This window comes from Suncus etruscus, chromosome 1 (assembly GCF_024139225.1).
Source record: "Suncus etruscus isolate mSunEtr1 chromosome 1, mSunEtr1.pri.cur, whole genome shotgun sequence".
Taxonomy (NCBI): domain Eukaryota; kingdom Metazoa; phylum Chordata; class Mammalia; order Eulipotyphla; family Soricidae; genus Suncus; species Suncus etruscus.
The window spans coordinates 208,051,238-208,072,275 of record NC_064848.1 but is presented as its reverse complement, the minus strand read 5'-3'; the positions used below and the strand labels follow the sequence as shown (position 1 = coordinate 208,072,275).

Sequence of the window (21,038 nt, the reverse complement as noted above, 5' to 3'; positions counted from 1 at the left end):
AGGATGGGGGGGACCTGGTCTGGCCCTTCACGGACCCCTCCTTTGTGAAAGCCCAGGAGAAGTGCTCAGAGGAATTGTCTTTGGCATTCCTTAGGGTTCAGAAAATACTTATCAGAAAAGGGCCAGTCTGTGATTTTTGTGCACTGAAAGAGATTCAGGCTTGTTTCCAGCAAAATGATGTTTCTGGGCTGGGGAGTTGACTTAGAGAGCTGAAGCACAGCCTGTATTTGGTGCTGGAGACCTGGGTTTGATCCTCAGCACTGAAAAGTCCCTCAGATGTACAGGCCAGTATGAAGTGACTGATTCATGATCGGAAAACTCATGAAGTTGGTACAATTTGCGATGCTTTCAGATCTTTGTTTCTTGTCTAAAAGTATTCCAAGAACAGTTCAGGGAGTTTTGACAGAGAGAAGGGACAGAGGCATTTGTGACATAGTAGAACCCTTAAAGGACGCTTTGGAGATACGCCTGGGAAGCCAGGGAGAGCCTCATGCCCACACCCATAACTGTTGCTCTGTGCCTCTGGGTTCCAGTCTATCATCCTTCCAGTGCACAACGCCGAGCTATGGCTGGACTCGTGTCTGCAGTCTGTTTGGCAGCAGGACTTTGAAGGCCCCATGGAGCTCTCCGTGTTTGATGATGCCAGTCAGGTATGGCCTTCAGCAGCCATGGGGCCCCTGGAAAACCAAGACCTCACTGTTTTGAGGAGCGTTCCTGACCTGCCAACTTCTTCATGTTTTCAGGACAAGTCTATGGCTATCATTGAAAAATGGAAGCTGACGCTAGAAAGTTCCGGTATCCACGTCATCATTGGAGGGCACAATGCTCCTTCCCCCCGGGGCGGTCAGTAAACATGTTCGATTATTATTCAGCTGTGACAGATGCTCCCTTATCCTGTACTCTTCCATGCTCCCTAGTGTTTAAATTTCAGTGGAACGTCTCCTGAGAGATACCTGTATCCCAGCAGACGTAAATATATATTTCTGTCTTAAGGATTTGCATGCAATTGCTAACCCTTCTCTGTTAAATTTCTTGTGATCAGATGTGGTTTTGTTAAGTTTTTTTAACTTTCTTAGAGAATCATCTTTGAGTTTCATTTGTGATGTCTGTATTGTCTATTGATTTGAGGTCTCTCTGTTGTTTGCTCAGGGGACCCTTTGCCAGGCTCTGCCTCTTAGTTGAGACGGATGAATTAGGGTTATGCTTATCCATATGCTTTGTTTTGCTTTCACACATCTAGATGTGGCACAGCTGGAAATGGCTTCTGTGCCTGAGGTTCAAGATAAACAAAGCTACCCGAACTGTGCTTGGGGCTGTGGGCACAGAATTTAACCCTATGCTTGTAAAATCATGAGTGTAAGCCCTTCCACTATCCCTTCCACTATTCCATTACCCCTCCAGGCCTTGTGTAGCTAAAATTGGTGTGAAACCTGGTATTAGCATTCTTTGGTTTATTATTTTAGTCAACTATTTTTCTATCCTCTTACTTTGGGCGTGACACCAAAACAAAACCAAAAAGTTTTTTGAATCTGAGAATATCTTCTTTTGTCCATTTTTAAAGGTGGTTTTGTAGTTACAGAATTTATATTAGGGGCCTAACAGTACATTACTTAGATCCCGTTTATCTGTGCTTTTTAAATTAAATTGAAGACAGGCTGTGCTTACAGTTTTTCATAATTAATAATTATCGTTAGGGCCAGAGAGAAAGAGTTCAGCAGATAGAGTGCTTGTCTTGCTCGCAGCTGACCCAGGTTTGATCTCCATCCTCCCTTATGGTCTCCTGAACCTGCCAGGAGTGATTCCTGAGTTCACAGCCAATAGTAACGCTAGAGCACTGCTGGGTATGGCCCCCCAAAATAATTGATAATAGGTATACTTACTGGTGCTTTGTGGTTTTGTAAGAATTTGAAGTACTCCTAGGGGCTATTTTGGACTGATACTTTTTTGTTTTGCTTTGGGCTGATCCTTTGTTTTGTTTTGGGGCACCCCCTGCAATGCTTAGGTCTTACTAGACTCAGGGATCTCTCATGGTGGGCTCGTAACACCACCTGGGGTTCTGGGGATCGAACCCCAGATGGACTGTATGCCCTCCTGCTGTACTGTGGCTCCAACCCTGGCTAATGTTTTTACTCTAATGATAGTCCTTGGTATTTCTGTGAGGCGAATCTGCTGTTAGTGCTCATTACCATCTGATTATCTTGGAATGTCTTCTTTATCCCTGACCTTTTCAGAGCCACTTTTCTCAGGACACCTTGTCCTGCTTCTTCTTTCCTCATCTTGTTCTTCCTGGCTTTACTGCTGCATGACAGGTATTTTTTCATTCTGACTTACAGGCTTTCCTCCCTCTGTGGTTTGCAGCAATATCTCCATAGATGTCGAGTTGTGGATCTTCTGTGTGTGTCACTCGGAATGTATTGGATTTACTGAATGTGTCATTGTATGATGATCTCGAGGGGAAATTCCAGCCATTCTTTATTTTGATATTTTTCTTGTCTCCCGTTTCTCTGAGCTGTTTTGATCCCTCGTTTTTCTTCTCTATGCTTCATTATTTTCCATTGTCTGCTCGCCAGTTTAACATCCCTCCTGCTAATTTAAGTAGGCATGGGCTCCTGTCATGTGTATGAGTTCTGGGGCTGTGCCCCTCAACTCTGGAGCTTCCATTTGGGTCTTTTGGGCGATTCCTGTCTCTTTATCAATGTTACGTGGACATGGTGCTGACATTGCTCCTGCTTCCATTTCTGGGTCCTGAGCTAGTGGAATATCCTGGAAGTGGCTTGGCTCTGACCATGGAAGATTCTCTTTATGTAGTGTCTTGCTTGTGCTGGTTGGTGAGCTTGGACATTTCAGACAAGGCGTCAAGACCGCTGGGGCTGCAGGTCCCACAGGCTACTGTGAAGCCCCTGGTGTGGCTTTTCTGGCTCCTACACTGTCCTGGAGGCCTCCAAGCACCCTTGCAGGGGATGTCCCTCCCCTGGAGAGATGCACCAGTTTCTCTGAGGGTCAGTCCCTGAGCTTGTCCCGGCAGCGGGAGGCCTGCCCTACATTCTGCTCTGGTCCTGGTGGTGCTTGCCTGCCCCTGCCCAGAGCCCCTTCTCCCAGCCTGTGTCAAGCTCTGCCCTTGGGTTGAACCCTCTGAACCCTGTTGCAAATTAATTGGGTGGCAATGGCCTGTCTTTCTCAGTGGGACCACTGCCATCATGCTAGGGAAGTTTAATGAAAAGGAACAGGAAGTTCCAGGAAAAAATGCTTGATTAAATAGCATTAAGAAAAATAGGAACAAGGAAGTTCCAGGATAGTGCTTGGTTAAATAAACATCAAGTAATTTTTAAGTTACAGGTGTATTTTGCAGAAAAGTTATGTTTTTGGAAAAGGCTGATATTCTAATTTACACTTTAAACTTTGTTGCTATGGGAATATTAAGGTTCCTGCCTTTGGCTGGCGGAAGTCAGGAAAACAAAAGCTTATTACAGTTCCTCATTAATTATTCAAAAGGGGGAGATGTTGGGTTACTGATCCAACCCTAATCAATAATTCCTTACTTGGTATTCTGCTCCCACCCCAGGGTGGGACCTGATTCTTGTCAATAAAAGCAGGGATCTGAGGAAGGCTGGGGCTCATTCTTCCACTGAGCTGCACTCCATCTTAGGAGCAGAAAGCTTTTGTGTTTTGAATTCCTTGCTTGAGCACTGGATTTCCTGAGTCCATTCTTGTACCTTTTCACTGTGTGAATTATTTTCTGCGGATCTCTACAACTGGAACTGTTAACCCTGGCCTAACCGGACAGGGGACTGGGAACTGCCTATCCTGTCTGGGAGCTTGGTGGGAATCAAACCTTAACCAATCTCCTAGAGAACGTGACACTTGACCAGGGCAGGTGTGTTTTCAGCAGTTAGCACCTGGGTCAGGGAGAGATGCCAGGTCTTCACCTCTCCCTCACCCAATCTAACTCTCCTTAATAGACGTTCGACTTTTGTAAGGTCCTCCCTGTCCCCTCAGTCCTTATCCCTTTTGCCCCTCCTCATCCCTGCTCTCTTCCTCATCCTTCCCTTGTCCTCCTCATCCATGCCCTTGTCTCTTCCCATTCCTGCTTTCCCCCTTATTAACCCTGCTCTGTTCCTTCTCACCCCGCCCTCCTCCCTGCTCATGCCTGCTTGTCTGCCTCATTTCTACTTGTTCCTCTCATCCCTCCAGTCCAGCACGTCTTCCCCTCTAGGGTCTGATGATGAGCTGCTCTAGCCTCTTGCAGTAGCCTGCCTGTATCCTGTTATGTTTTCCTTTGGCAAGGCGGCTCCTGAAAATTCTTGGCCAGCAGCTCAACACAAAGGCCTGAGGAGGCAGTGTAGCCATGATGTGTTGCTGGGGATGACCTGGGCCACCACTGCAGTGCTCAGGAGCCTCTAGGACTGCACCCGTAATGCACACATGGGGTCCATGTGCTACTGGGGATCAAACCAGGGTCAACTGCATGCAGGACACCCTGTACTCTCTTCCAGACCCATTTGTTAGTGGTTTCTGGGTCCAGCAGAGGGTAGATGTTGGTAGAAATAAGTTAAAATAATGGATTTCAGAGCATGAAAGAAGCCACTCTTTTAACAACGGCTCCTATCCTGCTCACATCTGAAGTTGCGGGAAATATTCTTAAACCAGAAGTCACTTCTGCAGCATGGTCCTGTAACTGTTTGTTGGGTAGAGCGGAAGGGGAGGGTAGTCATCTCAGCAGTAGTGCTCAGGGCCACTCTGGCTCTGTGCTGTCACTCCTGGGCTGCTTGGGGACCCTGTGGTACCAGGATCACACCTGAATCCCTCAATCCAGCCTGTGCTTGGCCTGTTGAATTTGCTCCAGCCCACAATGTGGCTTTGGATTGATTCAGTCATTAGCTTTCGATTTGGGGCCATACCCAGAAGTTCTGCCTACTGGGGGTCCTCTTGGTGGTACTCAGCTCCTTGTGGTGCCGGGGATCAAACCCAAGCCTGTGCTCAGCTCTTGTTCTCTGCCAGCCCTACGAGGGGGCTTTTCAGAGATAGCCTGTGCTGGAAACTGCTCTGGCAGGAAGATCCAGCTTCATGGGCCAGTGAGGTATGTGAGACCGGATGACCTGGGAATGTGACTCGTTCTCTGGTGTAGAAGGCTGTGTCTTCGTGTGGAGAGACATGAACCATGCCTGTGTGAGCAGGCTTAGCACAGGGCGGGTGTTCAGAGGGGCCTTGGCAGCTGTCCCTGTCCCTGCCCCAGGGTCATCCTGTCCACCCAGACTCCAGGGCTGATTTGACGTCCTTTGGTTTTCCTGAAGGAGGATATGTTTATGGTGAACATAGACCTTGACTAGCCTCTGAGGTGTTTGAGATGGTTGTGGATCTTGAGGCCCATCTTCCCACCACTGAGCTGTCGACCCAGAGCCAAAGACTCGTGACGCATCTCTCTCCATTGAAAGCAGATTCTGTCTTCCGTGGGAGTCTCATGACTGATTAGGTGGATCTTGAGTCACATAAAATCTGTGCATGTTCCATCAACAGCCAAAAACCAATTGAGTGTGGGGCCCACCAAGACAGCCCAAGTGGTGAGGACACTGCTGGCGTGTGCAAGGACCTGCGATACGTCTCCCGTATTCGGATGGTTACCCACTGACCCTGACATTGCCAAGACAGGCTCTGGCACCCCTAGACTCCTCTGGGTGTGGCACTTATAAAAAGCTCCTTTTAATATTGTGAAGAATTAAGTCATCCAGCTGTTTTTCCAAGTTGGGGAAGAGGGATATTTTGGAACTCAGTATTACATGCTCAGTGCTCATAAAATCAAGTTCACGCGGTTAGACTGGTAAAGAACATATTTTCTATAGCAATGTTTTCTTAAATGGAAAACTTGCAGCCCAAGCGTCCAAGTTGAGTGCCGGGTTACTTAAATTGGATAAAGATCCATTTGTTATCAATTCATATGCTAACAGAGCAAAACATTCTTTAATAGTGTGGTCACTCTCTGACATGAAATGAAATGCAGCCCTCCCTCCCTCCTTTCTCTAGAGAAGGAATGTCAGCCCTGCACCCGGCGGGAATATGTCCTGCTGTGGCCATGGTGACTGCGTCCGCTCACAAAGGGACCGGCCTCCCCAAACATCGGGTCCTGGCACAAACATTGACTTTTTTCAAGGCAATAATATTAGAGCAAATGCCTTGTCTTTGCCAAACACAAGATTCATTGTGAGAAACTTCCAGCTTCCTCGGTGCGATACGTCTGCTTCATTACCCAGATTCTTGGGTTTGATTTCTCCCTTCTGAGCTCATTGAACTTAGTGGTGGGACACGGCCGGAATCCCTGCTGTGACCAGAGAGGTGTGGTCACTGTGCTTTCAGTGCCATGGACATCGCTAGGCCGAGCTGACCTGCCTGTACTATGGGGTTCTTCTCCTTCCTGGTGGGTGCGAGTAACACACACCGATGGCCCTACTTAGGAGCCACCCCAAAGAGCCTTCACCGGAGTGAGGTGTCCTGCCTGGTCTGCGGCTGCATGAATGAGCGAGTCAGCCCTGTGCTGGGGTCCCCTGGACCACGACTCTCAGGTGTTGAGTGGCTAGAGATATTTTGTTGCTAGGCTCTGTGGGCTCTGTGGGGCTTTGCGGACAGCACCTGTTGGTTGGTAAAAGTCGGCCTTGTCTGTCAGTGAGCCTCTCCTCCCTGTGCTGTCCTCCCCCTTCACCTCGCCTACCTGCCTTTCTCATCAGAAACCCCTGGTTCTGCCTCCTTTGCCTGGCAGCTGGTTCATCCCTAGAAGCTGGTCCTGCAACATGGTCAACTCTCTTGGTTGGCCTGGAACGCGTCTCTCTGTCCTTCCGATCCTCCCATACCAGCATGTAGGGACCCTCAGAACCCACACCGTGAGCCCCTCTGCTCTTGATGAACTCGCTGTGCTTTTTCTACTCTACTCTCCATTATTCAGAGGGTTACCTTCATCTCACAACAATCTCCAGAAATGAGCATTTGTTGAACTTTTCGGAAAACCATGTCCATCGAGACATGCTCACTGATCAAAGCTGACTGGCACAGTTCATTTCCTTGTTTTGTTTTGAGTTTTGGGTCACACCCAGTGTGCTCAGGGTTTACTCTTGGCTTTGTGTTTAGGGATCACTCTTGGCAGAGGTTGGGGGACCTCAAGGGATGCCAGGGATTGAAGCCAGGTCAGCTCTGTTTAAGGCCAGCACCCTCCCTACTATAGTCTCTCTGGCCCTGGTTCCCATTAATACAGTCAGTGGGTACCACTCGATGTTCCTGCTGCAGTACTGACTATACCCTGGCCTGAGAGTCGATCTATTTCTCAGACTCACACCTCTCTCCCTTTTTGTTTCTGTGGCCTACCCAGTGGTGCTCAGGAGTTGCTGTTTCTGTTTCTCTGCCTGTACCCACAGTGTAACCTGCACCTGTGAGGTATTCTTGCTGGTTCAGCAATTCCTGTGCCCTACAACCAGCCAGCCTTGGAGCCCATGTGCAAGCTTTCCATGCAGTGCCCCCTCATGTCTTGACCTGTGCAACTTGGGTGTATATGAATGGGCCCTTCCAGTTTCAGCCTCTCTGTGGGTTGTAGGACCATCTCCCTCCCCATGGACTGTCTTGGGCTTTGTTCAAGTGACCCCATGAGGTGTGTGCTTGAAGGACCTGGAGAACTCGCATGTATAAGACAAACTGCTTCCATGCGACTCTATCAGCAGGGCCTAACATAGGGTCCCTGCAGTGTCCCCAGAACCACCAAGTTAAGAAAAAGGAAATCCAGGGGCTGAGAAACAGCCCACTGGGCCAAGAACATGTTTGCAAGCAGGAGGCTGGGTTCAGTCCATGGAACCAGACTCTTTACTGAGCATTTGCTGGTACTACATGCTGGGGTTCCTGACCACAGAACTAGGAGCAACTCCTGTGCACCAGTGGAGGTGTGTTGGACCATCAAGACAGAAACAGATGTGTGAGTCCAGAAATAGATGTTCTCTGGCCAGATTCATCAGTACTGCGGCTGGAACATTTGTGTGGGACCCACTGAGCTCCTCGCTTGCTGCCATGGTGTGATTTTTTTCCCCATGCATTGGAGGCTGTACCTGGGAGGTCTCCTTGACATAGAGCCAGCCTTCTTTACATGCCTTTCGCCATGAAGATGACAAGAGAAGTGCAGATTCTCCTGTTTTTCTTGTATATGCTACTGTATTTATCAACCAGAGTGCCACACAGGACTAGCTACTTAGGCGTGTTGTCTTCTGTTTTTCATGCAGTTGGATACGCAAAGAATCAAGCCATAGCACAGAGCTCAGGATCTTTCCTTTGCTTTTTGGATGCGGTAAGTGCCTCTTCAGTTTGTTTACATTGCATGTTTATGGCTAGAAACTTGGCCTAATGGGCTGAGCACATGCTTTGTGTGCAAGAGCCCTGGGATCAATCTCCAGTACCAGGTGGTCCCTCAAACCACCAGTAACCCTTAGGCACCAGAGGATGTGATCCCAAATCGAGCAAGTAAAAATAAATTAATGAGGGCCCGGAGAGATAGCACAGAGATGTTTGCCTTGCAAGCAGCCGATCCAAGACCTAAGATGGTTGGTTCGAATCCCGGTGTCCCATATGGTCCCCATGCCTGCCAGGAGCAACCCCTGAGTGCTGCCGGGTGTGACCCAAAAACCAAAAATAAATAAATTAATTAATTAATTAATGAAAATGCATATAGGTATACTGATTAATGAAACAGCATGCCCCATTCGAGTAGTTGTTGGAAAATCTTTTCCCTGGCATGTTTTGAATGGGACATTGGTAGGTTGTTTCCACTTAGTTCTGAAGCACTTAAGAAATTGACTTATTAAAAGCTAGGAATACATATGAATATAGAATTGTACAAGAGACTCACATACATTTTTAAAGAGGAAAATTGAGGTGTTGTACAATAATAATCTCTTGTTTATTTGCTTGTCCTAGCACCACCCCCAATCATTCTCTGCCTGATGCCTTGAGGGTATTTCTCAGGGCTAGGAATTGAGCCCAAGATCCTGCACACAAAATCTGCACTTCAGCCCTTTGAACCATCGCCCAATCCCCTTTGACCAATAATCCTGGAGTGATAGCTCATATAGATAAGAAAAAACAAGGGGAAGAAATGGGGCAGAGTAAGTAGGGAAAGATGGAAACAAAGTTGTGCAGGTGAGAAACTTTCAACCAAAATTTAGGCCATTAGTGCTCAGAGAAGCAAAAATTAAATTGGTAATGAGGAATTGCTTTCCTAAGCCAAACTGTCTCTGAAGTACAGGCACCTGCTTCTGAAGAACAGGGTTTGTGAGGTGCATGTTCATTTTGGCAGCAGTATTGCATTTTGCACTGGGATCTTGAGATCGTCATGCCTCTGCCTGTGGACCTCTGAAACTCTGAAAGAGCCTGAGTCCAAGCAGGTGTCTTTGTTATTGATTATGATGAACCTTACAAACTCCTAACTAGAGATTGTGGATTGAGGGTTAGTGTGGGAGAGCTAGTGAGAGGGTCTCTAGACTTTGTCTGACTGTTCGATAAAAGGACGCATGTTTTAACGGCTGTCAGTGCAGATGTAACTGGTTTCTCTGGTTCCTGGGGCTTATTGGAACCCCATGCTCCAATAAGTCCTGGCTTGGCTTTGTCTGCTGTCACTGGCTGTCCTCTGCTTTTGCTCCTGATGCAGCCATTTCCTCCCTCTATACCAGGGGTCTTCAAACTACAGCCCGCGGGCCACATATTGTATTTATTCCCATTTTGTTTCTTCACTTCTAAATAAGATATATGCAGTGTGCATAGAAATTTGTTCATAATTTTTGTTTTTACTATAATCTGGCCCTCCAACAGTCTGAAGTGTTGTGTATGTAAATATTTTGGGGGATTACTATGTTACTCACCCTAAACTGATTGGTGATTGTGCCCTACCCTAGGGTGTGACCTGGCATTCTGCCCCCACCCTAGGGTAGGACCTGATTCTGCTTCCACCATTGGTTGGTTTCTGATCCCACCATTGGGTGGGACCTGACTCTGGGGGATAAAAACAAGGGTCTGTGGAAGGCCGAGGCTTTTTTGCTGGAACTGAAGCTGAGTCTTTGGACTTCAGTCTTGTCCACCAAATAAAGCTAATATTTCCACGAGCCTGACTGTCTGTGAGCTGTTTACCCGCCGTTTCACCTCAGAACCGTCGGCTAGACAGGGTGGCAGACGCGTGCTCCAAGCTGGAAGAAAAAGGCCTCATCCTCCATCCCTCCATCAGTCAACCTCTTCAGGGGCTGACTTGCAACATGAAGGACAGTGAACTGGCCCCCTGTTTAAAAAGTTTGAGGACCAGGGGCCGGGTAGGTGGCGCTGGAGGTAAGGTGTCTGCCTTGCAAGCGCTAGCCAAGGAAGGACCGCGGTTCGATCCCCCGGCGTCCCATATGGTCCCCCCAAGCCAGGGGCGATTTCTGAGCACATAGCCAGGAGTAACCCCTGAGCGTCAAACGGGTGTGGCCCAAAAACCAAAAAAAAAAAAAAAAAAAGTTTGAGGACCCCTGATCTATACAGTCGTGCATGTGGAGGTGTGGTAAAGGCCCCAGGCATGTGCCTTCCAGGCACCAGTATGCTGTGAGGGGTGCGTGTGTGTGTGTGTGTGGGGGGGGGGGACGGACAGCCCCCATGCGTGGGATGGGTGTAGGGCACCCCTCCTGGTGTGACAGGTAGCTGTAGGGGCCAATGCTTCAGTCATCATTGTATGGCATTTGGACTTGAACATACCCCTTGGACACCTTCACTGTAATGACTGTTGAACCTGGACATGCCCCCTTGTCTGCCGGGGATAAAAGGAAAAACTTGAACCTTTGCAAAGGGGCCCAGGATAGTGACCATACTAGCACCTGCTGGTCCACTGGGGGGGGGTGGGGAGGTAGAGATAAAGCATAGGAGATATGCTACCTGCTTTGTGTCTATTCCTTTCTCTTTCTTTTATACTCTTTTGTTGTTGTTGTTGATGGTGGTTTTTTGTTTGTTTATTTGTTTGTTTGTTTGGATTTTTGGGTCACACCCGGCAGCGCTCAGGGCTTACTCCTGGCTCTACACTCAGAAATTGCTCCTGGCAGGCTCGGGGGACCATATAGGATGCCGGGATTTGAACCACCGTCCTTCTACATGCAAGGCAAATGCCCTACCTCCATGCTATCTCTGGCCCCAATACTCTTTTGGGTTTTTTGGTTTTGGTTTTGGTTTTGGTTTTGGTTTTTGGGTCACAGCTGGCAGCGCTCAGGGTTACTCCTGGCTCTATGCTCAGAAATCGCTCTTGGCAGGCTCGGGGGACCATATGAATGCCGGGATTTGAACCACTGTAACTTCTGCATGCAGAAGGACCCTACCTCCATGCTATCTCTCCAGCCCCTTTCTTTCTTTTTTTAACCTGGCCTCCCCTGGCCACCTCTGACTGGTGAATTTCATTTCTCTCTTTCTCTCTCTCTCTCTCTCTCTCTCTCTCTCTCTCTCTCTCTCTCTCACACACACACACACACACACACACACACACACACACACACACACACACACACACACACACACACACACACACACCCTGGGTGGCAGCGGCAGACCTCAGACTTCAGGAGGAATAAAATAAAATTCTTAGTTTCTCTCTCTGTCTCTGTCTGTCTCCCTCTCCCATCTCCTCCCCTCTCTTCCCTTTTCCTCTTCCTCTCCCTCCCCCCTGGGCAGGTGGTTTTTATATGTTGGTGTCCCTGGGTGGGCAGCCAAGCCCCATGGGTCCTGGAGAGCATCATAGCACCAGGCGCTGGCAGCCTTGGGCATCTGCAGCCTGCAGCCCTGTAGTCCTGACAGCCTTGGGACTGACTTTTCAGTCAGCACTCAGCTGACTGTGAGAACTCCTTTTGAGCCATCCTGTCCCTTGATTCCCAGGAAAAGCTCTATGTCGGCCTGGCCAGTTCCCAGTATGAATTTGACAGAGGTTTCTGGTGTACAGATTCTAATAAGTGCTTGTATTCGCTAGTTATTCCACAGTTTGTTCTAGAAGATAGTCATTGGAAAGATGACCATCTGTGGATATCTTTGTTCATCTGTCACATGCACCTTTGTGAATGACCAGACTCTGTTTCTGATGAGTTCAAGGCCCTTCCTTATCTCCTTCTGCTTCGTGGTTAGTTGTATTTTCATCTGAGTTAAAAACAGTGTCACCATCTTGATTATCAGTGTCCTTGGAAACATGGCTAGAACAAGAGTGCAGAAGCCTGACTGTTAAAGAAACAAGGGATGTGCTTATCTAAATATTAAATAAAAATTTGTGTTTGCTTCCTTCATATGAATTTTAAAAAATAAGAACAAACAAGGAAGAAGAAAGAAGGGAAAAGAAAGAAGACCACCTTTCAGTCTGTATGGTATCGTAGGGACAAGGTCCAAAACAGGACTCATGATTGAAACTGTGTGGCTATGCATCTTCTGAACCAACTAAAACACTTCAACGTGTTTGTCTGAATGGAAGAGACAAGAGAATTGCCTGTGTGAATGTGATAAGTAATTGACCTTGATGGGAAACAAATCAAAGATCAGTTTTGTTTTGTTTTGTTTTGTCTTGTTTTGGCCACACCTGCCGATCCAAGACTTACTCCTGGCTCTGCACTCAGGAATTACTCCCGGCGGTGCCTGGGAACCATATCCGATGCCTGGGATTGAACTTGAGTCAGTTTGATACTGTATGCAAGGCAGACATCTTACCTGCTGTCTGTAGAATCACCGCAGTTTTCCATAGCCAGGCCACTACAATAATCTACAAGGTTGCCAGGCTTCTGCAGGTCACTGCAATAAGCTGTAAGTCTGCCTGTTGCTCAGAAGTTGCAAGGCTGCCAGGGCCTAGTGCTCCAAAGCTCAAAGAGGTCGGTGGGGCCCAGCTGCCTGGTGGGGCCAAGAGCCCACCCAGAGATGCCAATTTGTAGCAATTGCCAACCCGGGAATGAGAAGGAGGGAGGGAGGGAGGGAGGGAAGAAGGAAGGGAGGAGAGAGGGGGGGGGAGAGGGAGAGAGAGAGGGAGAGAGGAGAGAAAGAGAAGAGGAGAGGAGAGAGAGAGGAGAGAAAGAGAGAAGAGAGAAAGAGAGTAGTCCCAGGTTTCAGAGTAAGAGATAGAGAGATAGATACAAAGCAGGCACCATCTCACCAATACTTTATCTCCAGCCCCCTGCGGCGCTGCTTTGGTTGTTATCCTGGGTGCCTGCTGCAACCATCCAAGTTTTTCTTTACATACCTGGCTTGCGGGGTGTGTGTCCAAGAGGTGTGTTCAGGGGCTGTGTCCAGGTTCAGTTTCGTTACAGTGGGAGTATCTTAGGGGCATGTCCAAGTCCAATTGCCATTACATTGACAGAGCTGTTGTCTCTCCGGCCGTGGAAAACCAGTTCTTAGTGAAGACTATGTTTTGTCCTCGAAGTTCTGAGTCCCTTCAGCTAGCTTCTTTACCTGACCAAGGACTAGTTACTCTTTCCCCCTCCCACCCGCCGGTCCTGTGTCATCGCATCATCTCCTGCCTTCAACAGTTCCCAGCTTTGATCTCTCATATAACCCAATGCAGTGCTGAATGTTTATCATGTTCTTGCCAATGATTCCACGTCACGGATATGGAGCAGCTCCAAAGTAAGAGCAGTGAGGTCCAAGACTAGTCAGACTCACAGACCTGATAGAACTGAGAAATCCCAGGTAGAACACTTTCTGGTGGATGGAGACCTATGGCTTCTTCACATGCTCCTTTCATCCTGCCTGTGCATTGTAGAAATATTGCCCACTCAGAGCAGGGCCATGTAGAATTTCTGTGGCGACCCCTGGAGCTCATAGTTGATGACTAGAATCTGGTGGCATCTTGACTCTGGGGAGTCGCCACCTCAACCCTCCCTCTTCTCTGAACTGCCATAACTACTCCACCTCATCAGTCCTGCCTGTTTGTACCTGGACCCCGTAGAAATGTCTGTGGAAACGATGTTCCAGCCCTTGGTGGGCCTGCACACTGGCTCTAAGTATGCTCTTACTCTGAGTAAAGTGACCGTCTTACTCTGGGACAAGTGCACTGCTTACTCTTTGAATCCACCTATGTGCTCATTTTCAGTGCTTGCTACTCTCAATAAGCCTTTTTCTGCTTGTTCCTAATGTGTGTTTCAGTTCTTTCCTGATTTCCCTAATCCAGAGCCCTTGACCCTGACTCCCATGACTACAGTCCCATCATTTTTTCCCAGAAAGATAAAGAACAAGGGTCTGAGGAGAGAGAACAGCAGGGAGGGTGCCTGCCTTGCTTGTGGCTGACCTGGGTTTGATCCCCAGCATCTCGTTTGGTTCCCAGAGCCCACTAGGAGTGATCCCTGAGTGCAGAGCCAGGAATAAGCCCTGAGCACCACTGGGTATAACCCCCAAACAACAAAAAGAACAAGGACCCTGTCTCTGGCAAAGGAGAGGTCATTGTGTGGTGATGGGGTTTTGGGATGCGCAAGCTCTGCCTGGCCAGGTCATTTCCCTGTAGTACTCAGGATCAAAGCTGCAGTGGGCATGTTCTCTCTCATGGCCCAGTCGCTCCAGTTGCCACCCACACCCCAAGCAGCTGCCGAAACCATGAGTAACGTCTACAGAAGACATCGTAATTCAGTTCAGTGCAGGCAGGCAGAAAGGAAACACAGCAAAGCCCCTTCATCTGAACACTGCTCAACGTGTTCCAACTGGACCCTATCAGAGTAAGACATGGATGGGCATACAAAACACTGAGCCCCATGTCCATGCCTGCCTCTGCCCTTCATAGCTCTCTGGGTCCTTCCAGTCACACCTTGACAGATTCTCATGAGTACTTTGTCTTCAGCGGTGGCTGTTTTGGTTCAGGCACTGTGCCGGAGGAGAGGGCCCTCCAGGGATCCGCTTCCTTCCTCTCTGGAGCTCAGGTTTGTACCTGGTTCCACATGGGACCCTGGCTGTGGCCTCTGATTGGACTCATACAGAGCTGACATCTCTGGCAGAGACCGGAACAGGCTTCCTGAATGACTGTCTGGAACCGTCTGTGTTTAGTGAACTGGCCAGGGTGCAGCATGGGTGAGTGTGGGGCATGTCAGCGCTGCTCTAGAGACCTAGTGGTGGAAGCCTCTGGGCTCGGCAGAGCCCTGCTTTCCGCCGAAGCCAGTGCTGGCCATAGTTCCTGGGATTGTGGCTGGGCGAGCTACAGGCCAGCCAAAAACTGTGAGTGGACTCTCTTCTTGGAAAGAGTTGTTGCTGCTCATCCTCACCGTGCATGCCCAGCAGGTTTGAGACACAGAGGTTGGACAGGGCTAGTTCAGGAGAGCTGTGGGCCTGAGAGGCCCTGCCGCCAGCTGCTCACACTGTTCAGGGTCCCTGCCCCAGGCACCTGCCCCGGCTGTTCGAACATGGCATCCAACGAGGCGTGTTGTTCTTGGCAACGGTGTATGCTGAACTCGGGGTTTTGAGAGGCCGATGCCCCAGACTGGAGTAAGGCTTTGAGACTCACTCACATTATTTGTACAGTGTTTTTCCTTTAAGGCTCAGGAAAGGGGGATGGCTGAGTGTTTGCTCAGCTGCTCCTCTAGGCCTGGTTTTGAAACCCGCTAGCTAGGGGAAGACGGCTGGGAAGCAGATTCTGGGCCCACTGCGACTGTTCCAGGTCTGGGAGACGGGCTGTACCCAGGTCACTGGTGGGCTGGCCCTGGGCAAGGAGATGTGACCAGTGCAGGTGGCAGCATTCTGCCAGTAACTGTCACTGCTCACTCCCATATCCTGACCCTGCTAAATGGCATTTCTGTCTCTCTCTGGCCTGGTGGTGTGGGGGCTGTGCCCAAGCTGAGAGGATGTCAGGATTGAACCTGGAGAGTAGACGGACAGAGGTTGTGAGAAAAGACAAGTGTGATTTTCAGAAGTTCAGGAAGGACATTGTCTGGTTCAACCTGCGTGTGCTCAGGTCACCCCAGTCCTACCAACCCTATAATCTTATGTCAAATCTGGCTTGGAGGTTTGACCCCTAATCCCACCGGCCCAGATTCCCGACTGGTCCTCCTCAGGGCGGTGCTGACTGACCGGGTGTCCATGAGAACCCAGGAATAGACAGATTCACATCCGGGCTTGTTAAAAGCTCTGCTTTTGATCCTCCCATTTCAGCAAGTGTTTCCTCTCGGAAATGGTCCGGGAGAACAAGGGCTGGGTTCCAGTAAGCAGAGTCACTGCTTGCTGTGGACTTGGGCATACCTGTTATGCTCTTCACTTTGTCTTCACTTCGTGATTTGAATGTGTGTTCATGGCTTTCGTTCTTGAACCTCTCAGCTGGCCAATGCGGCAGTCTTCACTGTTCTCTCTGTGCCTGCAGACATTGGCTACATGGTCAGACCCAGTTCGGGAGGTGATGGGGGCTGTTGCTCCGTGTTTCTGAGAGCTAGGAATTTCTGGACCGTGCTTGGTGTAGAGCCTTGAGCGCTCAGCTAAGCCTGTGTTCACATTTTAACCCTGACTTATAATAATGGCTATAAATCTTGGAGTGATTTTCTGAACTGAATAGTGAAACTATTAGCAGCTCTGTCCACAATTATAGAAGATTATGATCAGACCTGGAAAGGTAGCACCACAGCAGTAGGGCGTTTGCCTAGCACACAGCTGACTCTGGCCCCAAAACAAAATAAAACAAAACAAAAAAACCCCCAGAGATTATGATAACTATCAGCCTATGGGAGCTTTTTTTTTTTTTTTTTGGTGACAGTGAACATACACTTCAGTCATGAGCAGGCGCTCAGGAGTTACTCTTGGCTCTGCACTCAGATATCACTCCTGGCTCAGTGGGCCATATGGAATGCTGGGGCTTGAACCCGTGTCTGTCCTGGGTCAGCTACATGCAAGGCAAATGCCCTACCACTGTGCTACCACTCCGGCTCCCTCCAAGTATTTTTTTTTCTTTCTTTCTTTTTTTTTTTTTGTGATTTTTGGGTCACACCCGGCAGTGCTCAGGGGTTATTCCTGGCTCCAGGCTCAGAAATTGCTCCTGGCAGGCACGGGGGACCATATGGGACGCCAGGATTTGAACGGATGACCTCCTGCATGAAAGGCAAACACCTTACCTCCATGCTATCTCTCTGGCCCCTCCCTCCAAGTATTTTTAAGGCCAACCAGATGCAGGTCCTTGGGGTTCTGGAAAGTCCCGTGAGAGATGCCTTTTCCCAGAGACAGTCTGATGTGGGGCCTTTACATGGATGATGGAGTATGTGACTAACAGTCTCAGAAGGTGCAGCCTAGTTCTTGGGTCATTCACCTGGGTCCACAGGTAGACGGTTCCTTGCCCCCGTGCTCCTATGTTTGTGGGGTTTGTGAGTTGGGGTGCCCTGCAGTTCCCCAGAGTGTAAAATGTATATCTCACTGCAGGACGACATGATGATGCCTCAGAGGGTGAGGCTCCAGCACCAAGTTGCTGTCCAGCACCCGACCAGTGTGAGTACTGAGCCCTTTCTATGGGAGAACGCGTGTTGCAGCTAATTTAAGGATTTTCACCCCATAGGGCAAATGGAGTCAGTTTATGGTAAGTCCCAAAATGAGGCAGCTGGCTGGTGTGTCTCTGGCATTTCCCCTCGGGGAGAGCAGACCCCTCGTTTTCAGGAGCTTGGTGTTTCCACCTGGATGTGGGTGCCTTTATTTTTCCATTAGATAAGCTTTTTGTGCAATCAGCTATGAAGGCACAAGTTGGACATGGAGATCAGTCTTGGACACAGGAAAAGCAGTTTGTGGACAAGAAGTGGCTCTGGGAGCTGACCCTTCCCGGCAGCCACTCTGGGAGCTGCTCAGAAGAGCTCAGTTTTCACGTCCTCAAGATAAGATTCCTCCAGAGCCAAGGGCTTCCCTCCTCTGGGTGATTCTCTTCTCCTCTCCCATGCTCCAGAACTCTGAGTTCTGGGTTTACCAGTTGCTTTCCACCACATGTGCTTCCGACCTGTTCTGAGCCCTCGTCTTCATGGTGGGCCTGGTCTCCAGTCTGAGGCTGCCATTTTCACCCCTGCATCTCAGTGGCACTTAAATCATTAAGTTTGTCACATCAGTATCAACATCAGTATCCACAAGACATTGACCCTTGGCCGGTGCTGCTGTGTGCCTGAGTCCCAGTGGGTCCACACCCTCAGTGCTTATGGCTCGATGGCCTGGCTGTGGCTGGCTTCTCTGTAGCATGTCCCTGTAACACAGTCCCCTTCAGCTCCTCTTCAGACCCCATCCCTGGTCTTCTCTGCCCTCAGGGGTTTTGTAAAAAAAAACTTGACTTCCTCCTGCTGTTGCTCAGGAGGGACTCTAGCCAAATGGGTTTTTCTGTAAAGGGCTAAATAGGACAAAACAGTATGGAAGGCAGGCCAAAGACTTAGAGCAGTGCCATTCAGAAAGTCCAGCCAGCCCTCAAAACGAACACCAATTTCACTCCAACCAATCTCTCTCTCCCAATCACTCTCTGCCAATCACTCTCCACCTATCACTTTCCATCAATTTCCACCAGTCTTCCCAATGACTCTCCACCTATCACTCTCCACCAATCACTCCCCTCCTATCACTGACCACCCCCACAGTATTCCAGTAAGGGTTCTTTTTTTGGGAGGGGTCATGCCTAGTGGAACTCAGGGGTTACTCCTGGCTCTTCGCTCAGAAATCACTCTTGGCTTGGGGGAACCATAAAGGATGCCGGGGATCGAACCCAGGTTTGTCCTGGATCAGCTGCTTGGAAGGCAAACGCCCTACCGCTGCACTATTGCTCCAGCCCCTCCAGAAGGAAATTTGAGGCACAAATTCCCACTGTGGTCACAAATGTCATCACTGATTCTCTTCTGCCTCCGATGGAGAGTGCTATACCAACTGCTTATCCTGGGTCTGCAGGAAGCTTCTGCTCTGCGCCAGCACTCGCTGTTGGTCAGCCTGTGGGTACTAAGCTCTAGGAGCAGGGCCCTGTGCTCAGCTCTGCACGTGACAACTGTACTCAGCTATTCATGGCCTGGACCACTTGGAGCCTGTGTCATTTAGGGGGTTCGGCACGTGCCCTCCCAGGAGAGGAAGCAGAAGCCATTTCTCCCAAAAGAGCTTGATGAGGAGCTGCTGGTGGTCCTTGTGCCAAACCTGTATATTTCCTGTGTACTCTGTGGGGTTCATGTGGGATCCCTGTGGACTCTGGGCCACCGGTAGAATCACGAAGACTCCATGGAGGCTCCTGTTGACTGCTCCTTCAGTCACCTTGGAAACTGAAGCTCACACAAAGAGCTATGTGAGGTGCCCAGTGCCTTTGAGAAAAGGCGGCTGTGGTTTGCCTTTGTCCTGTGACCAGGACAGCGTCTTTTACTCAAATAAGAGCAGTTTATAGTGTCCTCACTTCTTGTCTTCTGGTGGACAGTTCCGGTGCTTGTGGAAATAAATCACAGCTCCAGTGGCGTGTTGTTTCCTGTTAAAAAAAAGGGGGGGGCGGAGAGATAGCATGGAGGTAAGGCGTTTGCCTTTCTTTTTTTTTTGGTTTTTGGGCCACACCCGGCAGTGCTCAGGGGTTCCTCCTGGCTGTCTGCTCAGAAATAGCTCCTGGCAGGCACGGGAGACCCTATGGGACACCGGGATTCGAACCAACCACCTTTGGTCCTGGATCGTCTGCTTGCAAGGCAAACGCCGCTGTGCTATCTCTCCAGGCCCAGGCGTTTGCCTTTCATGCAGGAGGTTATCGGTTCGAATCCCGGCATCCCATATGGTCCCCCGAGCCTGCCAGGAGCAATTTCTGAGCCTGGAGCCAGGAATAACCCCTGAGCACTGCCGGGTGTGACCCAAAAACCACACACACACACACACACAAAAAAACAAACAGGCACAGTCACAGTGTTTCTAACCCCTTAGGTCAGTGATCCTCAAACTACAGCCCACAGGCCACATACTACATTTGTTTCCGTTTTGTTTCTTGTCTGTGTGTCATATCAGATCATTGGCTGCCAAGTGACGAGAGACCCCCCCAACTCCACTGAGCGGTACACACGCTGGATCAACGGGCTCAGGCCGCACCAGCTTCTCACTCAGGTAAGGGTGGGTCAGTCTCCACAATCCAGGTAGGAAACCCCCGTGGGGAAGAGGGGCCACGCCACACCTGCTGGAACATGCCAGGACTGAACCCCTGCACTGATTCTGGGTTCAGAGTCCCTCTGACTCCTGTGATTGACCCAGAGAATCACCAGCTTTTTCTAAATTTGAAATTGTGGACACTGAAATCTTGATATCATGGGTTGCCTCATGATAATGCGTCTCTCTGAAATCTGGGTCTCCGGAGCCCCGAGAGTTTAATAAACCCGTTAGGGGCCAGAGGGATGGCACAGTGGTAGCACGTTTGCCTTGCACGCGGCCAACAGGGACAGACCTAGGTTCAGTTCCTGGCATCTCTTAAGGTCCCCCGAGCCTGTCAAGAGCTATTTCTGAGTGCAGAGCCAGGAGTAATCCCTGAGCACCGCTGGATGTGCCCCCTCCCCCAATAAACCCTTTAGATGCTGGCCAGGGTATAGCAAGCACATGCCTGGCCCTTCCCTGGCCTCTCTATGCTTTTTGTATTTTGGCTTGTGACAGTTTGCTCCATATGCTGCTTATCCAGCACATGTGTATGTTGGGGAGTGGAATTCACTCTTCACAGCTAGAGAAGCTGAGCACTGCAGGTAAGGCTGTTCCTGGGCGAGGGCCCTGGAGTTCCTTGTTCTGTCTCCCCATGGCGCCAGCAAAGTCGTCGTCTAAGGATGTCTTGAGCTGTGCTTGGTGCTAGTTGAGCTTTTGCGCCACTGGTTGGCCTCCCTGAGGCGGGTAGACTCCTGATGATTTTTCCATCAGATTTCCCATGACACTCCTGGGCTGACACTATTGTATGATATTAAGGCGTTCAGGATTTGTAGATCTAAAGCAAATGTGGTAACTCGGAAGTTGGAGAAGGTGGTGAAGTCACGAAGCTGAGCCATTCCTGTCAGAGGGCAGAGGGGTTGCATTCGGCTGCTGTAGTTCACGCAGACAGGGGAACAATCCCCTTTCTGTGAAGGTTTTCTCAGAGGTGGCAG

General features: G+C 49.5%; 1 protein-coding gene across 1 annotated transcript in view; it reads left to right on the top strand.

Moving 5' to 3' along the window:
* The first annotated feature begins 538 nt into the window (after positions 1-538).
* Positions 539-21,038, top strand: part of B3GNTL1 (UDP-GlcNAc:betaGal beta-1,3-N-acetylglucosaminyltransferase like 1) — a 45,483-nt gene continuing 24,983 nt past the window's right edge. Inside the window, exons 1-5 of the mRNA XM_049771085.1 lie at positions 539-650; positions 744-843; positions 8,247-8,311; positions 17,371-17,436; positions 19,930-20,025. Coding sequence (XP_049627042.1) covers positions 618-650; positions 744-843; positions 8,247-8,311; positions 17,371-17,436; positions 19,930-20,025 — 360 coding nt within the window. The 5' untranslated portion in view covers positions 539-617. The remainder of the gene's footprint in view (positions 651-743; positions 844-8,246; positions 8,312-17,370; positions 17,437-19,929; positions 20,026-21,038) is intronic.